The sequence below is a fragment of the Tachypleus tridentatus genome, chromosome 8 (genome assembly GCF_004210375.1).
Source record: "Tachypleus tridentatus isolate NWPU-2018 chromosome 8, ASM421037v1, whole genome shotgun sequence".
In the NCBI taxonomy this organism is placed as follows: domain Eukaryota; kingdom Metazoa; phylum Arthropoda; class Merostomata; order Xiphosura; family Limulidae; genus Tachypleus; species Tachypleus tridentatus.
The window spans coordinates 43947211-43971892 of record NC_134832.1 but is presented as its reverse complement, the minus strand read 5'-3'; the positions used below and the strand labels follow the sequence as shown (position 1 = coordinate 43971892).

Sequence of the window (24682 nt, the reverse complement as noted above, 5' to 3'; positions counted from 1 at the left end):
AGCCCACTGTTTTCAGTTGTCCATACCTTACTGTATTTCAGTAAGTATAATACTTTAATAGTGAGAAAGATAAATGGCAAACATTTTACTGACACTTCTAATTTACAAGATGTTTTCTAAAACAGGACACTGGCTTTTTATACTGTGTATCTATCACAATTAAAAACTAAACACTAGAGCTCTTTCCCTTCTCAGAGAAGAGAGTAGGTTTTACCAATAATTCCTTCTGTAACTCAATGGAAGGTGAGCAATTTAATACAATTACATAAATGTTAACAAATTATATGATTCAGAAAAAAAATCAATGATAAAAATATTAAAAAATTTAGCCTAGCTTTCGGTAAATTCATTAAGAACAATATTTTTTGTCAAAATATTAAATTCTGTAAATATTTCCTCTCATAATTTAAGAACATGTTGAAAAGTAATCATTTATTTTTCATTTTATCCTGGCAGTGGTTTTAGTTTTATATCTCCCAAGTCCCAAAGGGGTTTGACAGACAACCAGGGGTGCTCAGAAACATGTTTCTCTTCAGCCCTGCACACAGAATTAGTGATAGGTTTTAAAGTATACAGTTAATATCTCAGCCTAACTGTATGATAAATCCATGCTTGGTGTGTAAAGGCTGTTCAGATTGGGAAACTGAGTTGAATTTTTAAGATATAACAGTAAAGCCAAAATCAAACGAGTTGGTAAGAGCCACATTGAACGAGGAAAACAAAACAGATTAAGCAGAGAGATGCAGGCCACAGTGTGTCTAATAAATGAGGTCATAAAAGATAGTAATAATGACACTAGTGTTTACTGACATTACATTTGTGGAAGATGGAGATGTACTGATAGAGTGGGGAAAACAATCTCTTCAGGGCCAGGGTTCTGGGGATCTATAAATCCTAGGGTAAATATTTTAGTTTTGAAAGTAATCATTACTGTGGAATAAATCTTTTAAAGATTAATCAACTAGTAAAGTTATAAACATTTAGTTTACAATTCAACAGCAACAATTCTAACAAGAAGCCTTTACAGTACCCTTTACAGCTAGAAATGCACAGGGAAATTATCACAAATACTGTGCAAGTCTAGATTTTTAAATACTGAAAAAAACAGAAAAGAAAAAAGTTTCAATTTTGTATTTACAAGATCAAAATTACTCACATTTGGTATTATTTACCTTTATGAATAGTAGTTTGAAATACTTTCCACAATGTGTAAACAATCATTTTATAAGATGTAAAAAAAAGTTAAGACTGGTTATATACAGTAAAGTACTAAAACTTAACAAATGCATCTTACGAAGGATAAGTATTTTGCTATACAAATGTGTTAATTTTTTTTAAAGAAAAAATACAATCACAAGATAGAAAAGGCAGATTTACCATTTTTGGTAGGGCTGTTGCACCAACTGTTCGACATAATCGCCTAACATCAAACTTGGACATCAGCCGAACTCCCATAAGGCCGTATTTATTTAAGTAATGAAGAGCCATGTCTCCAATTTTACCACCTGCTACCACTACACTAACACCAACATCTGCAATAGCTTTAATTTGCTGAAATAAAGAGTGACCAAACTATTTCAGAAGTATTTTATCACATATCAATTCTACACTTAACTACAAATGCACATATCCAAGTTACATCATAATTATTTAAAAAATACAGAGGTTGTTTCCAATCTGTGGCAACAATATATATGTATTATTATGGTTGGTGATGACAAAGATTAACAACTACCTTCCCCCATTACTTGTAATTCAGTTGCAAGGTTGGGTTAGCATGTCCAAATGATACTTAAAGCTCCTTCTGGGAAGAGAATTGCAATGCAGGACTTCTTGACAAATATCGTCTATTATATGAATATGAAAGCAACCAAAACACAAAAGTACAGAATTTCAAATAAATGGGTACATGCACTGTTGAACTGTATTGAAAAAGCATAAGATGCGATTCTAATAAATACGTTAACACAGAAAAACAAACAACAACTCTACAACTGGTTGTTAGTTATAACTGGAGGTCATAAGGAACTTAAACATTTAGTCACAAGAAACAATTCTTGAAAACAGGAGTGTACTGCAGCTAAATTAAGGAGTTCTTGAACCATAAATAAGATAATTCACAACAGTAAAGCACAATAATCTTTACAAACTTCTTATACAGCACACAGTGACAGGAAGATCAAATGCTGAAAACCACGAATGGTATTCTAGCTATGCGACAAGTAAAACATCTAGAGCCAAAGTAAAATCAGTAAACTATCCCACATTTCTAAATTACAAGAAAATACCATTACTATCTTTCTATTGATTGCATAATAAAAAAAACTATGTACAAATTGATAAAAACAGTGTTCAGCCACACACTAACAAATATGATAGTTCTTTCACAAACGTTATCCAATAAACATTTACATTTAGTTACCCAAAATGCACTAAAAGTTATTAACTGCAAGGACAACAGTGATGAGTACAATGTGAAAACAATGTAAGTTATGTTACAGAACAATAAATCCACAACCTGGGCCATTACATAAAAAAAATACTGTGGAAAGAGTTTGTAAGACCAAGACATTCATCCATACAGCTTACCACAGTTCAGTAACACCCCTGTTTATATATTTCATTACAAGTTACATTATGATGGATTAGCAAATGAGAAAATACTCATAATCTGAAAGAAATGTTGATAAACTATTCAGATTGGATATGCTATTAGTTGCACATTTAACAAGCTCTCTAATTGTGGTTGGAAAGGACATGTTTATATGAAAAAGAAGCTATCAGTAAAAATAAGATATTTAAATAGAACTCCAACAACAAGTTTATTTTTTGAAAAGAGGGGGATGCTGAAACCAGTTGAGCTTCTTAAAAAATGTTTAAATTAACACTAATTACCAATATACTGCACTAAAATAAGTTTAATAATAAAAAATAGAAATATAAAACAGATACCTTTAAAATAGTGCAATGCTATGCTTTTTAAGTCTGAAGTAACATTCATATGTTTGTTAAAAAAATTCAAGTGATACACTGTCATCAAGCTTCTGGTTAACTTTTTTATAATCTACATTTGTGCACATTACTCAATTAGGTATAATCAATTCACTGATCTAACTTAATCCCAAACATTACACTTCCCCCTTTACACAACTAATGCTTCTCTGTTTAACCCTTTTCTCTAAGCTTGAATGAGTTTGTAACCCCAAAGTTTCTACAACAATTTTTAATACATTTTGTGTATCTTCATAAAACTTATCAAGTTTCCAGTAACCTTTACACGCATTTTGTACATAATAAAGCAATTGTTAATTAAGTATTTTCTACTAATATTTGTCCATGAATATATATGAAATCAGCATTGACTGCTTTTTTATCACAGTCATGATAAAACAAACTTTTCACCTGAAAATTGTCAAGTTTCATTTGGTAATCTCTAAAACCCCGTAAATCATAAAGCTATACATTTCATGTTATTTTTTTCACCCTAACTATGTGTGTTCATTCAGTTTGACTGATCTTGTAACAACCACAAAAAATACAAAATAAATCTGAATTAGCATCTCTCTTTACAAGTGACTGCAGATTGTAAGAAAAAAACATCATTGTTAATCGTAACTAACTTAAAGCTTAATATATACACTTGTTTATATTTAAACTGTTCTGTTGCCCTTTTGCTTGTATCTTATTAAACACCCCAAATTATGTACAGTCATGTGAAAAAATTAGGACACCCCATGAAAGCCTGCATATCGTTGTAACATTTTTGGATATATATATATACACACACACACACACTTAAATTTCAATTTTAACAATATTGAGAGATTATACGAATATAACTAAACAATTAAGACTGAAGGAAAGACTAAGATCTTCTCTAAATGTAATGCTACAAAAATGCATATTCGAACTGAGGAAAAAGTTAGGACACCCTAACCCCTAATAGCTAGTGTTACCCCTTTGGCTGAAATAACTGCAGTGAGACACTTCTTGTAGCCATCTACCAGTCTCTGACATTAGTCTGAATAAAGTTTGCCCCACTCCTCAATGCAGAATTCTTTCAGCTGTGAGATGTTTGAGAAGTTTCTTGCATGTACAGCCCGTTTCAAGTCACCCCACAGCATCTCAATGGGATTAAGATCTGGGCTTTGACTGTGCCATTCCAGGGCTCTTCATTTCTTAGTTTTCAACCAGTCCTTGGTGGATTTATTGGTGTGTTTTGGGTCATTTTCGTGTTGCAGGGTCCAGTTCCACTTTAGCTTTAATTTTCTTACAGATGGTCTCACATGATCCTCAAGCACTCTCTGATACACAGTAGAATTCATGGTGGATTCTATGACTGTGAGCTATCCAGGTCCTCCTGCAGCAAAGCAGCCCTAAACCATGACACTTCCACCTCCATGCTTCACAGTTGGTATGAGGTTCTTTTCCTAGAATGCTGTATTTGGTTTATGCCAAACATATCCTCTGTTCTGGTGTCCAAATAATTCAATTTTGGACTCATCTGTCCAAAGAACATTATTCCAGATGTCCTGGTCTTTGACTACATTCACTCTGGCAAACTTCAGTCCAGCCTTGATGTTTCTCTTAGAGAGCAAAGGTTTCCTCCTTGCACACCTTCCATGCAAGTTAAACTTGTGCAGTCTCTTTCTGATTGTAGAAGCATGCACTTTCACATCAACAGTAGCCAGAGCCTGCTGTAGGTCCTGTGATGATATTTTAGGGTTTTTGAAGACCTCTTTTAGCATCTTGCAGTCTGCTTTCGGGGTGAACTTGCTTAGACGACCAGACCTGGGCATGTTGGCAGTTGTTTTGAAAGCCTTCCACTTGTTGACTATTTTTGGGACAGTGGAATGGCTGATTTCAAAATCTTTTGGGATCTTTTTAAATCCCTTACCAGACTCATAAGCTGCTACAAATTTCTTTCTGAAGGCCTCAGACAGCTCTTTTGCTATCACCATGGTGCTCACTCTCACTTCAACAGTCAGGAGCACACCAAACTAAATGTCTGAGGTTTAAATAGGGCAAGCCTCATTCAAAATGCTGAGTAATGATCTTCTAATCATGTTCACCTGGCATGATACACCCGTGAGTTGAGCCATTTTAAGTGGCTATAAATGTGGGGTGTCCTAACTTTCTCCTCAGTTAGAATATGCATTTTTGTAGAATTACATTTTACAGATCCTGAAAAGTCTTTTCTTCAGTTTTAATTGTTTGGTTATATCACTTTAATCTCTCAGTATTATTACAATTGAGATTAAATATCCATTTATCCAAAATTGTTACAAAAATACACAGGCTTTCATAGGGTGTCCTAATTTTTTCACACGACTAAGTTGTATATCACTTGACAAATGTGTAACTCAAGTGCATGTATTTAATTACATAAAGCATGAACTGCTTCAAAGCATACATCATGAAAAACTATTACTTTCCATTATCTTACCTAATCTACTAAGTTTCTAATTTTCACTTTTTATTTCTCTAATAAAGTAAAGAATTACATGAAAAACAATAATGTTACTGGTGGCTTTCTACTCTTTCTTTTTATACTACTGGTACTAGTAAACTAAGTAATTTTACTTGAATAATGCATCCAAGCATACAGAATAACACACAAATCAATGTCCTATACACCATAATTTGACTTTCTAATTATGTGATAAGAACCTTTAGAAATTTTCAAACTGACAGTTAAAAAAACAAAACTCTGTAAAAAAAAAATTGTGTAATATAATACATTGTTTGATATATTTATTTGGCTTCTTACTGGTTATAAATAATATTGTGTACACCAATGAGAGCTATCAGCAACTTGTGAAAACAAAAATGTGATAGGTGGATTTGAAAAGTGGGTGTGATTTTCTAGTTTAAGACTAAAACAAGACTGAAGGCTATAAAATTATGCTTTGCTTTAGTAATATCTATATTTTAATTAGTAATTTTTGTTAAATTCCACAATTCTCAGAAGGGTGGTAAATAAAGAGGAAAGACCTAGAAAACATTACAATTCTCATACATGGGAAACCGAGGATTTTTAAACATATTTCTTCATAAAAATGTTAAAACAAATATTAAAATTGTATTTATTAACTGTAATTTTGTTTCAAATTTATTCATATACAATGATAAAGAGATAATTTAAGTTTTCAATGTAACTATTTTTTGTAAGCAATCTCAAAACCTTTTCTAATTTTTCATAGATGGGTTGACATAAATGTGTTTAAACCTAGAAACTGAGCCTCATGCAATACACAAGCTATGAGTTATGTTTAACTTAATACCTAAATTCTAATATCTTACTCTCTATCTTCCAACTTCCTTTTCTTTATAACCTACTCAGTATATTTTATGTAAATCATTACAATCAACCTGTATTTTTTCCTGCTTCAGTAATTACTGTTGTTAGTTAACTCAAAAGTTAAGCCAGCTTTCTGTCAGGAGATACACATTTTTTTTACCTTTTCCAACAAGGTTTCCTCCCCTCTTGAAAAGTTCATCAATTCTTCAGCAGTGTTAATTAAAACTGTGCCCTGAAAGTTAATTCATATTTTACAGATAACACTGGGTATTTCATTATTTATAAAAGACAAGTTCAGTCAGTTATTTTTATTAAATCACTAATACATTATCTTTCACCCATGTATTAAAACAATCTCAGACCATTACCACCATCTAATAAAGCATGATGGATGATACTGTTGCAAACTATTAAAACTAGTCTTCCTATTTATAACAAGTAAACAATGTAGATAATGCTTTAAGCAAAACTATAATAAAAAGACCTAACATTGTGAACATGTTATTAAAATATGAAAGACAAATTTTGATACAGTACTACATGAACACAATATTATGTGTAGCAGTTTGTGAAAACCACAGAAGTTGTGACATTCTTTTGAGACAACACAAAACAAAAGACAAATGTTCTGAAACTACTCTCTCTAATACCAAGATAATTTGTTCTAGTTATTGTGGTTTTCAAAGTGTACAATACATTTTAGTCCTAACTGAAATATATATAGTACAATTAGCTTTAGTGTTTTGTTGGTATAGTTTAGATTATGCAGTGTTAATATTTAACATGTTATTTAATTTCTAGCTGAAAGTATCATAAAAACAAAGCTATTTGTTCTCTTTTATGCCAAACAATACTTTAATTATCAATTTGTTCAATAGCAATGATACACATTTTATAAATTATTTTTGAAATTTCTAATGTATGTGTTTACATTAAAAATCCACAATTATTAATTCTATAGCTAATAAAACTACTTCTCTCCTTACTTTGGTCTCTGTCTGCACAGAATCTATTGGGCAGGTATAAACAGCTACTTTAACACTGGTAGCCTTGGTAACATTACTTTCTATTTGTCGTTTAAATACCATGCCTTGCACAACTTCAGACTTGTAAACTCCTGCTCCCTGTGACAAAGAATCAAGTATATTAAACTGAAACCTTCTTATTACTATTGCAGTTAACTGTAACTAACAAAAAGTTACCAAATACATTTTTGTCTGTCAGTATATTTATATCACATGAAAAAAATTGTGACTTAACATATTCATGTTAGACTCAAAGTCAATTAATTGACTAATTAAGTTTGAATTAAGCACAAAGTCACACAATGGACTATCTGTGCTTTGCCCACCACAGGTATCAAAACCTGGTTTCTAGTGGTGCAAGTCCACATATGTTGTTGTACCACTAAGGGTACAAAGTCAATAAAGGCTTAGTGAACTAATTTGAAAAATATTAAACTGGAACAGGAGCTTAAACAAAAATTACAAAAGTACTAAGACATTTTTTACACTAAAATATGTCTGATGCTTCTCTTTTCTGTTTATGATTTTATTTCTTCAAAGAGTTTTAAAAAATTCAGAAGCTTTCCATCCATCAAAACTTTGGTTTGTCTGAGCAATATAAATTTTATAGTGAGTAAATTACATTTAATTCCATACTTTCTGAAGAGTTAGTGGATAAGATAGAGAAGATGCCTAGAGAAAATGTGTTGTATGACACATTACAGGAAATTCTAAATTTTTAAATATTGCCTTGTAAAATTAAGAACTTAATGCAAATATGATTAAAATATGGATTATCAGCTAGCATTTTATGCTTTACTAATTGGTATAAAATAAACAAAAAGTAGTTTAATACAACTTTGAATGTAAGGCACTAAAGTTATGATGTGTCATCTGCATTTATGGATACCCAGGGCTAGAAAGTTAATCCATGAGACACTAACTGGTGTAATCATTGATCATAAAAAACTGATTGTATCAATTGAGCTTCTCAGCTCTAATTCTGTAGTAGATGATCCTCAAACAGCTAGAAAGATACAAGTTCCATCATTATTTTTAAAATTACTTTTCTGAACATATAAACTAAAAGAGCAATTTTAGATTTATAACAAAAAATTAAATTCTACACTAAATTTAAATTGCTACTTTTGAATATATAATCCTAAAATAATTGTGAATTATCCCCAGTAATTTTCATGACATCACTTGAGACTTGCTGGAACAGTAAAAAGCCTTAATTAGTTACAAGTTCATTCGAGTTTCAACTTTAGAGTTTTTTAAATCTTGAATACTGGATTGTTCAACCTAAACTTAATCTATGCTAATGAAGAAAATTTGAAATAAAAAATGAGGATATGAATAACTTGAGTAGTACGGAAAAAATACCTCAAACCTGTCGGTATCATCCATTATACCAATATCTATTAAACTGATGTCTATCCTTTTAAAATTAGTATACATACATTGTCACAAATAAAATGCAAAATCAATAACAATTGCTTCTTACCAAAATCTTGCAAACTCTTACATTGTCCACATTAAAAGACGATTTTTCTGGAAGAATTGAGACTGTAACAAAGAAGTTTTTTTTTTTTTTTTAGGTTCAGTGCAATGAAAAATTAATTCCAAATAATATTCTTTGTTTTGTAGGTAACTAAATACCTTCAGTGTTTTCTATTTCTTTAGATTCATTTTTATTATTTTACAATTTAAACTTTTTATGATCACTATCATCACTTTAATTCTTGATAATGTACCGTGAAAAAATTTCAATACAGCAGACTTCATATAATATGTACAAGGTATATTGATTTATTCCTTCTACAAAACTATGTGATCATGTGGAACACCCAAGTACAGTTTACAGGCACCAAACAAAATGAAAAAAGTATCTGAAAAATTAAGCTGTTTTACCACCAGTGAAGTCATTATTCTTTCTAAAAGAGTTACTGGCCATTAATGTCATATAAGGAATAACTTTCAGAAACATTGGATTCAATACAATGTTGATGGAAACAGCTCTACACAAGAAATTAAAACATTTCAAATTACGTAATTTGAATTTTTTACAGCTAAGTGTTTTTGTGAGATTTGCATCTTTGTAATGTTGATTGCAAATGTATGTGCTAGTAAGATATGATGCAGTGAAATGTCCCATGAGGTCAACATTAATGTGCATATTACTTGAAGTTTAAATTTTATAAATCATTTTGACTAATAATTGAGTAGATGAATTTCCAATAGTCAATTTTATCCACATGATAAAATATCAGCTGCAAACAGATGTACAATATTGGAATTGGCAAATTGTAACACAGATGTACAATATTGGAACTGGCAAATTGTAACACAGATGTACAATATTGGAACTGGCAAATTGTAACACAGATGCACAATATTGGAACTGGCAAATTGTAACATTCAATTCTATAGAATAGAAAATGTCTTGACACACTTTACAAACAATAAGAAAGAAAGAAGTACTTTGAAATATAACTCAGAGGTCTGTAGTTACATGGTGTTTGACCAGACAAGTATCATTACTTTGGCCTCACTGTACTCTATTTCAATTTTATATTTACATCTTTCATTGGTATAGAACAAATATCATTAATTAAAACCTATAATGCAAGAAAGATATACAAGAAATAATTTTTTAATGATTATTTCAAAACACTAGCATCAGAAACCCTTTTTCAAAGTACTATATACATGAACCCTGTCACCAAACTCAACATATTAAACAATCTTATCAGCATGATTAATTTTCTCTGCTTTTACAAGGAGTGCCATAAGAAAATGGTCAAGCTACCTGTATAGAGGAATAAGATCAAAAGATACACTATCCCAAAACATATACCACCCTATTTATCTGTTAAATTCCATTAAATTCCTAGAGAAATAACTATTTAATAATTATAAATGTTAATAATTTAATTATAACTTCAGCTTAACATTTAAGTAATGTATTTTACAGACTGACTTACTGCAAGCTTTGGCAATTAGCTGTGCTAAGAAGTCCTCATTTCCAAACTGTTTGCTCATAACTGCAGCCCTGATTCCACGAGCCACTTCGTCCACATTTTTGTAATCCTTAATCTTCCCACATGTCAGAGCTAATACAGCAAAAACACAATATCTTAAGAACTACTAAATTGTTTTGTTACATTATTTCTCACTTTATATTACATTTAGGCTACTTCCTTTTATTATTTTGATTAAATCCCACTAGAAAGTCTTCTTAGTACCTCACTAAACCTGCCCTACTATCATACATTGTTTCTAACAAACTCAAGTCTAATACTACTAAATAAAAGCAGAAGAGCAAACATTAGAAAATGTAGGACAGGAATTGAGGAAAAAATGAAATCACCACAAACAAAGAAAATTCGCATATGAAGCAAACAAGTGTCGATATCATGACTGGTATTGAGCATGGATGTCATGACATCAACATAATCTTAATACTTACAAAAGCAGGCAAGACAAAGAAACAGATGGCAAGGAAACTGAAAATGATGATTTTTTAGATAAGAAAAAGAACTCTGCAGCTAGAGATGAGCTAATTAATAAATCATTAACTTAGGAACAGCTAACAAGTGAAGGTCATGACTTCACTGTAGTAGTTGCTCTGTCTATCAAATCAAAGTTTGTGCTTTTTTCTATTAAGTATGATGTTTGTACTTTGTTCAAAGGTAAGAAAGTATAGACAGGCTGTGTGTAGTAAATTCTGCCAAATGAATATTTTTATGTTTTTTACTGAATGTAATGGACGAAAGAAAAATATCTAAAATCTTAGCAAACATTATGCTGAAATATACTGTTTGAATATATGTGTAGAAATGAACATTATCCACTTGTCATGCTGTTTGAAACAGAAAAGTTTAGAGAAAAACTGAAGAACCATACTAGCATTCACAACTCTTTTTCAAAACCAAATAAATGCTCAGCATTATCAAGAAAAACGATACTGAGATTTGAACAAACTGTGTTGATTCAAGTTGAAATTATGAGCTCTCCATGTTCATTGAAAACATTTTTTTAATCAACAATTAATTTGCTCAAACTACCATGTTACAAGGCTGTGGTATATATATTTATATCCATATATTTGCATGTACAATAACTTTATTCTTTCAATGTTATTTCGAGCAACAAATCCTCATTTATAAATCATACTAGATGTATTTGCACAGGCCAAGTGTTCCATTTTAACAGTGATTCCAAGGGCTAGGTACCCAGGATTTTGCAGATCCTAATTTTAAGTCATTCCACATCATTTGGTCATTGGCTAATACTTTCACTAAAACCTGATTGGACAAAAATGTGGTTTCTGCACCCTTTGTGAAAACTGGAGTCACAGCTGGCCTCAAACAGATATTAATATACTATCTAAATTCAGTGACTGGTGTATTGATAAAGCAACATTAATATAGGAAACGGAAACAAAAGAAATTGCTTGTAAGTGCAAAGTGCACATGTGCAGTATTTGTAGGAAATGTCCTCGATGTCAGTATGGAAACAAGGGTTTAGATCCAGAAGGCTAAATGGCAATATGGGCAGGTGGGAAATAGCCGCAGAGAAAATTAAAAATACACAGAAAGAAAAAAGTAAAGACTGATTATGTTATTCCAATGGAGAGAGATAAAGACAAAATATTCACACAACAGAAAAGTTATATTTGCACCACTATGTTTATTGATGACATTCAAAGAAGTAAGAAGATTGAAGGCTCAAAAGCAAGCTTTTAAAACAACTAGATGGCACTTTTGTCACTTAAAGTCATGGATTCAGTAAGAACCTACAGTACGATTTGTCCAGCATTACCAACACCGGTAGAGTACCACCAACCAAGATGAGAATTATTCCACTGACATTAAGGTCGAGGCTTTTGTGTATATTCTGAAAACAAAGAAGAATGGGAACAAACAACCAAGAGGCTCAATGGGTAAGTCAACAATATAAATATTTACTACTGTATACTGTGGGAGTCAAAAACTTATGACAGCATCACTGTATCAGTGGATATTTTGCAAAACTTTGTGGAATTTTAGTTCAACCTGGAAACACTAAAAATGGTTTTAACCCATTCCAGAATGATGTTATATATCAAGATCTGCCATATCGCCAAAATGCTGGGTGTCTGGCCCGTAAATCTGTATTATCATGAAATTGGTAAAGATGCATATGACATGAATCATGAGTGTTATGCACTCAATAGGCTACAGAGCAGAACATATGAATTTCAAAAGCAAGAAATAAAAATTTGTTACTCTTAATTTTGGTTTTACATACATCTAATACTCCTTCCACGTAAAACCAAAATTATGAGTAACAAATATTTTTATTTCTTGTTTTTGAAATTCATATGTTCTGCTCTGTTGTAGCCTACAGAGTGCATAACACTCATGATTGATGTCATATGCATCTTTACCAATTTCATGATAATACAAATTGCAACATCTACATTTCTTATGCAATGTTATTTTAGTGTCTACTAGCAGACAACACACTGCTGTATAATGGTAAGAGTGGTTAAAAACAGACAGATTCTCCAAGATTGCTTTCATCCCCCTTTCAGAGAAATTAATAAATTAATCATTTCTTTTATTAGAGTTTGAAAGTGATATTTAGGCTCCAGAAAGAATTTTACCACCCTTAAATTTAACAAGAAAGCCAAAGTTCAATGAAATTTTAATATCACAGGATACTTCATCCAATGAGGGACAGTTTCGTATTTAAAGACTTGTTACAATTACTGATACTGTTCTTCAATTTGTGTAGCATGTTCTTTTCAAAATCAAAGCAAACTTGAAAAAAGACATTCATAACAATGAATTATATTAGGCAAAAAGGAAATTGGATAAAGAAGGGAAAGATCTTTAAAGAATCAGATTCAAAATAAAATTTGGATTAACAAGAATTATACTGCAAAGGTTGCTATATGTTCTTTCAATACATGTAACACTTACAAGTTCTCATTTCAGACTTTGTCATTCACAATTTGTAACATCTTAGTTATGAAATTAACAAGATTTTGCCTTGCATTCAATACAATATTGCACTTAAGAAAACACCAACTAAAAATGTTCACACTTTGTACAATGAAACACTTTATATGTAAGGTACAAAACTTCTCTTGTGCCTGAAAACAAAATTATATTAAAGGTTTCAACTTAATGCTTAAAGACTTTTATCAAAGTTAGGTATAACTATAGGGTTATGCAAAATATATTTGTACTAATAATTTCACTTGCATCTCTTATTGTGTATAGATCTTTCATATTAGTAGTTCTTTTCTATATGACCCTGACAAGTTTACTGTATCTGAAAGGCAGAAATGGTTAATCAAGAAACTAAAACATTAGGCTTTAGTCATTTAATTATTACACTTCAAACATTAAATGAAAAGGTTAGTAGAATCCATAAAAATTACTAAAACCTAAAATAATAAAACCACACTAACTATTTTAAATATTTACAAATGAAAACATTCAAGTAAAAATAATTTGGTAAATGTTTTACTTGGTAATAAATCTAGGATTTTCTGGCCTGCCATTTCGTATCCCTCAGCCACTTCTACAGGAGTTAGACCCTGAAAAATAAGATTAATACAGCTAAAATGATAATGTATGAAAAAAAAAAGTCTTAAAGATAAAAAATGCTGGACAGTTATCTTATAACAAATAGAAAAAAGGTTATTTAACATTTCTTAACCTAAGGTGACTTCTTAAAATTAAACAAAGATAAACATGTTTTTGAATTTTGCACAAATCTACATGTGCTGAGCTAGCCATCCATAATTTAGCAGTGTAAGACTAGAGAGAGGGCAGTCATCACCACCAACAACCAGCTCTGGGACTACTCTTTTAATGATGAATAGTGGAATTGACCATAACATTATAATGACCCCATGTCTGAAAGAGCAAGCAGTTTTGGTGTGATGGGGATTTGAACTTAAGACCCTCAGAATACAAGTCAAACACCCTATCCACCTAGCCATGCTGGGCTAGAGATAAATTCAAAAGTTTAAAAAAGTAATTAACATGATTTTCTGAACACAAATAAGATGTTATGTAGGATACATACAAGCTTTAATCAACAATTTTACAGTAAGTGAGCTTAAGGTTTCACTTTGAACTTTTAAATAAAAGTAGAAAACATCAGAAATGTAATTTAAAGTTGCATTTGCTTTCCTAAAATAAAGTTGATATTGAATATCCACATATTTTCCTCATTATGCAGTATCAATGTAATGCTTCATTTCTTGTGAATTGTGAGGCTTATTTATCACTAAAAAAAATAAATTCAATATTAAATTTTGTTTGTCTTTAACTCTCCAGATTAGTTGGTACATCAAGTAAAACTTGATTTTAAAAATCTAAGTTTAATACCAAATACATCAATTTTTTTTTTGCTGGCTTACAAATAAAAATAATTTAAAATGTTTAATAGTATAAATATTTAGATATAATTACAACAACCTTCTTCCTCTAGAGAAGTAGAAAAGAGGTCACAAACACAGAATCAAGAAGTGCCATAAATCATGGGAAGGCAGTTTTATAACTATTACTTAAGTTTGTTTCTAGTGGAATGATCCTTAGAGTCACTCCCAAATAATCATTAATATCTGATGACTAAACTGTGTTGTTAAGATTCCCATTTTAGAACTTAAGTGTTGATCTCTTCTAGATGGTGAATTATTTCCAGAATAATGCTTTTTTATAAAATCAATGCTAACACATTTTTCAAAAAAAAGTTAATGCCAAGTATAAAGTTAAATGAGAATGATTTTTCTCCATATGATAGAATAAACTGATGTATGCATGCAGCTTACACAATGAAATTGTCAGAAAAAGTAACAAATAATCAGGTTTTAAAACAACAGAAGACCAATCCTCAACAGATAGTGCATGGCTTTCAGAAGCATCTTAAAATCCAAAATGTCAACTGAAAAAGGGTATCTTCCACAAAATAAGTGAATCTCCATAGTTGCAATTTATCATTAAGAAACAGATGCAGTGGTAACTACAAATGGATTAAAAAAAGTCCACAATCACAAATAAAAGGAAGATTAACCTGATTTCAAACACAGTTTATTATACAGAAACACACAGAAATGGATTTCTAGTACAACTTCCTAATGTTGAACAGACAAATATTTAAACAAGTGTAAAATTCTGGTGTCACCAAGTCTGATCATGCTATCCATCAATCTCTCTTTCAAGGTAACACTTCTAATCCTATCAGCAAATAAGGAAATGAAAATATTCTAACTTTACAATAACCTTTTATAACAAAAACATGTATACTACAGAACAAATTTTGAAAACTGATATAAAAACATGCATTTAAGCTTACAAGACTGAAAAACCATATACATTACCGATAGAAGTGTTAAAAATATAGATCTTATGAAGAACGTGAGAGATAAGAAAAAAAAAAGATAGTAGCCTCTCATAGGTTACCATAGCTGCAAAAAAGTGATGCTGGGACAAATTTAAGCTAATGAATTTACTTTAAAAAAAGAATATTTAAAAAGTATGTAAAAAGTGAAGGCAAGTGTTACTTCACAGACTTTGAGATGATCTTGTAAGTTGATACGCATGACTACTGATAACACAATCATTCGTTCAACAGAATTTATGATTTATCTTAATATTTTTGCTCTTTTTTTTTAGATGAAACAGATGTAAGACCAAGAGAAAATTGTGTTAATTTTGTATAATTAGAAAATATTAAAGTAAAATAAATATAACTTTACATCATTTCCATTGATTTCTTAACTTTACTTCCAAATAAAGCATTTTGATGAATATCAAACAATTTACAACCCAACAACACAGTTTCAAAATGATTTATCTTTCAATTTATATGTATAGATCCAGATATTCAACAATCTTGATACATAAAACAGAAGTGATGTCTGTCATGTACTCACTTTCATGTCTATAGTTCTTTACTAACCTCATCTAAACTTGGTATGCACTCTTAAGACTCTCCTGGAGAGTAACACAGAAAGATCAGCATTCACAGCTGATTTCACGTGTCACTCCCTATGGCCCTATGCATTCCTTGTGGTATTTTATTGCATCTAGAAGTTACCCACTTACAGAATGGTACTTCTGCTAGTCAAAATAAAATTCTAGTATGTCAGTTAGTAAACCTACACAGAATTAAGCTATACAATTTTACACACACACAGTAACAAAATGTCCATAAAGAGAAAGAATTATGCACTACAGGTACTGCACTATGAAAATGTATATTACTATAGTTCTGTTACAAAAACCAAAATCATAAAAAAAAGAAGGAAGTACAAGTAATATTTTTAATATTATTATCATTTAACCTATGTTTTTGTAACTATTAATAGTAAAGAATAATGGAATTTTATACCACCATATCCAACCTTCTAGTTAGATCACTTCAGATAAACACATTCAAGTACAAAAACATTTTGCAAAAATCCTGAGTTGTTAAGTAACTGGTTAGTTTACAAGTTTGCCAACCGACATTGCAGCATCCACACAAATTTCAAAAGGACAAATACAATAAAATTTTATTGTGAAAGGTTTTACCAACAACCACAATACTTGTGACAGTATTATGCTTCCTGCTACAAGATATTTACAATACTATGGTAGACCCTTTACATTATGGTGATAGGATACAAGCAGCATGTATGCAGACATAGGCTAGAAACTACCTATATACCTTGCAACTGGTTAAAAACTTGAATTTAACACAATTTGCACATTCTTGAACACCAAAAGTTCCTTAAGATTCCTGAAATTTCTCATTTTGCACAACATACAACATCTTACTGTAGCATAGAAATATAGTTAATAAGACAGTTTTACCATTCTGATTAACTCTTCTGCATGTTCTAACAGAGCTCCAGCAAGGATGATAACAAAATTAGTTCCATCACCAACCTCTTGTTCTTGCATCTGGGAAGCTAAAACTATCATCTTAGCTGCTGGATGTTGTACCTAAAATATGCAAAAATATGATATTTAATCTCATTAAGTTATATTTAAATACAAAAGCCATAAAACACCTTTTCATTCAGGACCATACTTCAAAAATTTTGTAACAAGAACAGAAATTTTTGTGAGGATAAATGATATAAACTTCAAATAATACCAATTTCCACCTAACCTATTAAATAATACTATGATAATTGAAAATTAATATGCAGATAATCATCAGTTTGAACTGTATGTGTAGTAACTTCCTAAGATCCCACATAAACAAAATAGTATTTGAAACTAGTGAATTTTCATAATGTTGAAAAGAAATTTATTGAGCAACTTAAAATTCACAATTCAATTGTTGTTTTTTAATTTTCTCAGATCAGTATCAGAACACAAATAAAACTAAAACCTATGAAAACCTGATTATAAAAACTATTCTTTCAACTAAATTACATCAAGTTTTAACCAAGTCCAATGGCAACAGTTCTAAAATTAATCTGCACAATCACAAAAACCTATCATAAGAAAATACTAGTATATACAAGCCAAAACATTTCAATGACATAAAGGTTCATGTAACTAAATATCACATTGTATTTAATTCAAAGCATCCCAGTCTTAAAAAAAAAAGTCCTCTATACCAAAATCAGGCTATCCTTCTAATACAGGAACAGGCCATACCCTTAGAAGAGCAAGAACAATTTATACCCTTTAGACAAGAAAGAGGTGTACTCCTGTAAGAGTGCACCACACCCCTATAGCAAGAGCAAGACATATTTCTACAATAAGAACAATCTATACTTCTAGAGTGAAAAAAAATGGCATCCAGTTTTGTTTAAAAATTGTAAAATTTGTCTGCATAAATGCAAAACAAAATTTAGAAACTTATCTGTTCATTGACTACCTTTCTCCATATCAACAAGTTTCATTTATGGTCACATATATTAATTATGGCAAGATAAACTATTTCCACTAAAAGACTGTATAACAATTTCATAACTAATATAGCTAATAACTGAAAACTAGTTCATGTAAAAACATAAATTACCTCAAGTTCCCTGATGATAGTTGCTGCATCGCTTGTAACAAAGAGCTTCTCTAAGTGATTAATGATCATTTTGTTCATTCCTAAAAATCATAAAAACAAGAAACTATCTAATGAAGTCATACAAGACAAATTAATTTTTGGTTTAGATGTGCAATTCTTTTGACTACAACATCAGGCACTAACCAATCAAAATGAATTCTCTTATTCATATTTTCATTGGTGCAGTGCAAGTATATTACTAGTATTATGTTACTTGAAATTATTTGTCATAATTACTTTTATGAAATAATGAAATCAAAAGTTATATAATGATGGTAGATACATTACATACATACAACTATTATTCATTGATTAAGAAAATCAGGTTGTCCAGAAATAAATGTCAGAATTCTTATGATGACATTAGGAATCTGAATACCGAATAGCTTATTGTTGGTTGATTGGTTTAATCCAACATTCGTTGCTTACAAGGTGTTTAATTGTCTGTTGTTTCAACTCTACTGGGAGTAAATTTCATAACTTCCAAAGCAGCATTGACAAGAAGAACTTTTGTCTGATTTTCCTCTAGGACTTCAAACTTGGATGAAAAGCTACTGAACTTACACAGAACATCAAACAGGCATTCAGCCATGGATCTGTTAGTGCACACAGTTTAGTGGTGGTTCCAAAGGTTAACATTTAGATGAAAGTCTTGATGGCCACAAAATTCATGGAAGGAAGTTATCCTCAGATGAAAACACATTAAGGGAAGCAGTTGAGACAGACTGTCACACAACAGTATGTGAGCTTGTAGAAAAGCTAGGCACAAGCAAATCAAGCACTGCCAACCACCTGAGAATGATTGGAAATATAAAAAGTTGGATAAGTGGGTTCTACATGAGCTGACTAAAGATCAACAAAATTGGTGTTATGAAACCTTCTCTACTCTGTTATTGCAGAACTGAAATGATCCACGGTGACATGCAATAAAAAGTGGATTCTATACAACAATCAAGTGATCTGCACAATGACTCAATTGCAAAACAGCCACAAAGCATTTCCCAAAGCCCAAGTTTCATCAAAGAAAGGTCATGGTGGACTGCAGTTGGCATCATTCACTACAACTTTTCAAATCCAGGGAAAACAATCACAGCAGACAAATACTGTCAAGTATGGGCTGAAATACATCAAAAGTTGTGCAAGAAAAAATCAACTCTGGTCAATCGAAGGGGGCTATTCTTCTTCATGACAATGTTTGTCCCCATGTGTCAAGGATGACTCTCCAAAATCTGAACAATTTAGAAATCGAGGTTCTGCCTCATCCACCTTATTCCTCAGACCTTTTCCCAACAGATTTTAATTTCTTCAAGCACTTTATAACAACTTTTTTGAACAATAAATGCTTTCAAAATCAGGCAGCTGCAGTAGAAGCTTTCAGAGAGTTCACTGACCATAGAAACTCTTGATTTCTATAGCAGGAACATAAACACCATTGTTACATGTTGGTAAAAATGTATTGAATCAAATTATGCTTCTTTGATTAAAGCATGTTTTACAACATTGGTTTATATTTTTCCAAACTTCGCAGTTCAAAAATGACATTTGTGTCTGGACAACCTAATGTTGTATATGTCATGCAAAGATGTTTTTCCCTAGTTCCAAGGGAATACAGATAAACAATTTTTAACATTTAAGATTTCATAAAGTACAACAAAAGCAATTATTATTTTTGAGTACTATACTAATGTTTCTCTTATTTATTTACATGTTTAAATATGAGCTCCATTTTTGTCACATCTTACTACAGCTAAACATTTAACAGTTGAACTATGAACCACAAGAAAAACTGATGATAAACATCCTGTGGGTTAAAAATTTTATTTTACAAGCCACTAGCTGCAAAACATTTATAGTAGTTTTCATGCCCTTTGCTTGAATGTTCCTTATTTTATCATTTTATTGCACAGTATTTAAGCTATGCATTCTAGTGAACATCACATGTTAAATGAAAACCTAGTCTACTTGAATAAATTTTAGGTGTTCAGATAAACTCATGCAGACTTCATTTAATAAAACTACAGTTGACATAAACCATAAAATAGTTATGGAATTTATAATAGCATATCAAGTACAAAACATTTATGAGCATTCAGTGTAAAACAACAGAGATGCCAACCATTACGATTTGAGCATAATCATTATGTATTTGGTGTATACATTACGACTATACGCTCATACAGACAAATATTACAACTTGTTGCAACTCCCAAATTATTATATATTATATAGGCCTATACAATAAAGTGATAAATTGTTCCCTCAGGGCTTGAAAGGGGTGAAAAGAAAATTTCTAGTGAGATACAACTAAATTTTGATAATAAATAAAAGACATAGTCCAAATGGCTACTTGCGATAATCATGTTTGTGCTTGAAATAATTAAAAAATATTTGTATCTACGACATCTACCAATAGTTTGAGTGGGGTGCTTCTCCATACTGGGTACGTGGGGGAATCCATAGTTATGTCATCAGTGCTTGTCGGCCAATCAGCACTCGCGTATATGGGTATTTCTCGTTTTCTAAGTGGCATAAAAATACCAATGCAAATGTTCCCAAGATGGAAAAAAAGAGGCCTCATTCACCAGATTGTCTTATTTCTGGCAAATCTAAAAGGACTAAAACTGTGAATCAAAAATTTAGGAAAGAGTATAGTGCAAAATATCCAGTCATTGCATCAAACGTCAGTGACAGTAGTGCGTTTTGTCCAGTTTGTCACATCAATTTTTCTGTGGCGCATGGCAGGATAAACTATTGTTCCAGACATACAAAATCTGCATCTCACCAACAAAAGGCTGAGGTGAAGACAAAATTGATGCAGATAATAGCATTTATGAGTAAGAAATCAGAATATGAAAATTTTTTTTCATGCAGATAACAGCATCTATGAGTAAGAACTCAGAATATGAAACTTTTTTTTAAAATTTATTTATTAAATACACACAACAATCATAAATGAGCAATCTATAGCAGTAATAAATAATAATAGTTGTAATAATAATAAACAGCTTAGAGACACTGGTTAGGCCTAGTAGCCACAAACGATAAAGGGCTCTGTCTACAATCATTATGCTCAGTCATTTGAAATAGTTGGCATATCTGTAACAATTATGAACTGAAACAAACCATTAAAATAAAAGAAAACCTGAACTAGAGAAAAAGTAGCTAAAGGATGTTTATAGCAATCAATAAAATAAATTAAAGTTAAATTATTAAAAAAAAGTAAATGTAAAGTTATAATGAAAGCACACTTAGCTAAACATGAAGAAACATGTGTGCTCACAATGTGATGAGCATATGGCTTTGAATAAACTGCACATGCAAATTTTAGACCTAATTAAGTAAAGAAAATCAGTATCAACTGGAGAGAGAAAAAAAAAGATGAAAAACTAGAAATATTGGTTTATCGTTGTTCTACTTGTATCACAAATAACCAGTACTTCACAGAAGTGCAACATATTCAGTACGATCAATATGCATTGCAGAATTCTCAGCAATAATACCAAAATTACCATACAAACACAAGGCCCCAACATTAATAGGCTTTCAAGTACTTAAAATTTTTACAACTTTTTGTGGCAGCATACTTTTTCCTCAGCACCATAAGCAAGGTCAAACTTTTTTTCTCATAAGGACCTTTGACACAGAAAAAATATCACAGAATTCTTCACATTTACAGGTAAAAAAAAACTTTAAATTTATCTATCTATACATATTCTTATGAATGCCTGTATTATGATCAGGAGACTTGTTAAAAAAAAAAAAAAAGGTTTAATATGCATTTCGATGAGTTGAGCACTCAAACAGATCAAAATTTTTTGCCAACCTTTTAAAAAAGTGAAAACACTAATACTGTAAATAAATTACAGTTCATCCATACACAAAGTGTTTATGAAAAGTTTGACTGTAAGTAATCATCTATTCTCATACTCTATTTATCTATTTTGATGTGATAAAAAAATTCATTGACATTCTTTGCAAAGCAAAGTTATTTCTAGTATTCATTATAGAAAATAATACAAGTCTTTAATCATAGGCACTTGAAATACATTAGTACAAGTTATAAATGACAATGAAACTAAAGAATTTCAACCATGAATCATCTCCACTAGGTAAATTTTCATGAAACTTTACCTCTAGGCCCATAAGCACTTCGGACAGTCCGAGTTAGCTGAATGCATGCCTCAATATTTCGGAACACTGCCTCTTCCAAGCCATGGAAGTGCTAGAAAAATAATGATGTGAACAGAAGAAAAATAAAAAAATTAAAACTTGTCTAATACCTTTCAAATTTTATCAACTTCATTTAAATCCCTGACAGTATGACTACCATAGTCTAGTATATAACTAAAAAAATTGCTCCTTTTGTTAAACAGGAGTAAATTTTGTCAGATGGTACTTTACAGAACTGTTTGCAAACAATACCTAACTTGGACTAGAAATACAATGTATAAAAATATAAGCCATAATATCATGTCCTTCCATTAAATGAACCAAGTCTGATGTTTGCTGCAGTGACAAACTGCTGGTCTAGAAATTAAGATAACCTCATTTTTTGATGAATCTCTCCTCTTTTTATGAAATACATCCTGTAAAAGAAGGAATGTTTTCCTGTTTGGTTAATTTATTTTGATCCTGGCTGAAAGTCTTTCATATTTAACACATTAAGTTATTTTGTTATTGGTCAGAAAATCTCTGCATGTTGAAAAATGTGATGTGGCATTTTGTGGCTACTAGTGAAGTCATAATATATTTATGTGTTGGCTTGTTGTATTTCATTAAGTTTTTCTGAAAGGACAAGGACATTGCTACTAGGTTAGATATCATTTGGATCTGATCCTGCTAGATTCCTGTTTTCTTTGTGGGAGTTTGGTGCACTACCTACTAACCTAAAACTCCTATATTAATATTAGAACAGAAGACATCTTTTCCCTAGGAATACCCTTGACAACAGTTATTTTTTTTTGCAAATTCCATATACAACTCAGCCATTCCCCTCAATAATATCTACATGTTTAAAACATATTACATTTATTTTAAATCTCTGCACTTATTTGAAAGACTAAGGCATGTTTTCTTGGTAGAAAATAAGTACTAAATTAAGTTTATTTTCAAAAACAGGTTCATAAGGCTGTTATATAATACTGATATTGATAAAATAGGTGAGAAGTATTAATTATTCATTTAAAAACTAAAATTAGCATTTGTTTTTCAGTGAATGAACCTGCCAAACATTTCATTCAAGTGTAAATAGTTAGTTTAAATTTATTCTGCTGGTAATGTCCAGATATTAGTTTATGATATTAAATAAAAAAACAACAAAAATCAGCACAGTGAACTGTAGGGCGGAAACTACTTGTTCAGATACTATACTTGTATTATACAGCTTGTGTTATTATTTGTGTAATTTGTAATAAATGTTAATTAAATCATAAGTAAGAATAACTTATCAAATGTAAAACACTGATACTATCATGCTTAATGTTATTGTTCATGTCAATTTCTATTTCTCAAACTGCATGGTGCTAATTTTAAGTTATAACAAGACAGAGTTATTTAACATGAAGTAATATTTGATTAAAGAATTGTCGGTTTCTCGTTCTAATGCTTTCTGGCATTACATCTTAATAATAATTTGGAGCTAACGAAACCTACCCGTGCTCCTTCTTTTAACATCTGCGAAAATCCTGGAGGTTTTGGTACGTGTAACGCCATTTTCTCAAAGTTACTAGAACAATCTACCGCAACCTCGTGTTTCGCAGCCTACTCACAAGAGTAGCATTTTTAATGAATAACGCCACAACGCTGACATCTATTCAAAGTAGATTTAACACAAATGAATTAATAAATATTTATAAATATAAATAACACATTTAAAATATTATTAAATACTTTTATAAAGATAAACTATTGTTCTTAAAAGTCGAATATAATTCTTATTTATATTTTCTATTCCAATAAAATTAAAGTTCACATTGTGTCTTTTATGTTAGTAAAACCTTGAGGTTATAATAAGCAAAATAAACGGTGACCATTTGATAATAAAAACATTGATGGTTGCTTTATCCTGTTATCTTCATAATAATGTTTTATTTAATTCGAAATATCGAAGTTCATATTCTGTCTTTTATCGTCGCGCAATTTGAAGATACAGTGTTGATACACTCATCTTTTATTTAAGAGCTGGTTTTCGTAATTAATGGCAATAGATTCTAGAATTCTAAATCGTAATTCTTCCCAGAAATGTTGGAAGATAATTGGCTTAATTTATCTGTATGGTGGTGTACGAAGTTTATTTATTTTAGTGTAAAGA

The 24682-nt window shown here is 30.9% G+C and overlaps 1 protein-coding gene across 1 annotated transcript in view; it reads right to left on the bottom strand.

The window, feature by feature from the left end:
• Nucleotides 1-24182, bottom strand: part of CCT8 (chaperonin containing TCP1 subunit 8) — a 35318-nt gene extending 11136 nt beyond the window's left edge. Inside the window, exons 1-10 of the mRNA XM_076448662.1 lie at nt 24025-24182; nt 22504-22594; nt 18334-18413; nt 17169-17300; nt 13831-13900; nt 10293-10421; nt 8813-8874; nt 7288-7425; nt 6462-6533; nt 1378-1551 (exon numbers count right to left, since the gene is read on the bottom strand). Coding sequence (XP_076304777.1) covers nt 1378-1551; nt 6462-6533; nt 7288-7425; nt 8813-8874; nt 10293-10421; nt 13831-13900; nt 17169-17300; nt 18334-18413; nt 22504-22594; nt 24025-24084 — 1008 coding nt within the window. The 5' untranslated portion in view covers nt 24085-24182. The remainder of the gene's footprint in view (nt 1-1377; nt 1552-6461; nt 6534-7287; nt 7426-8812; nt 8875-10292; nt 10422-13830; nt 13901-17168; nt 17301-18333; nt 18414-22503; nt 22595-24024) is intronic.
• Between the last annotated feature and the right edge of the window lie 500 nt (nt 24183-24682).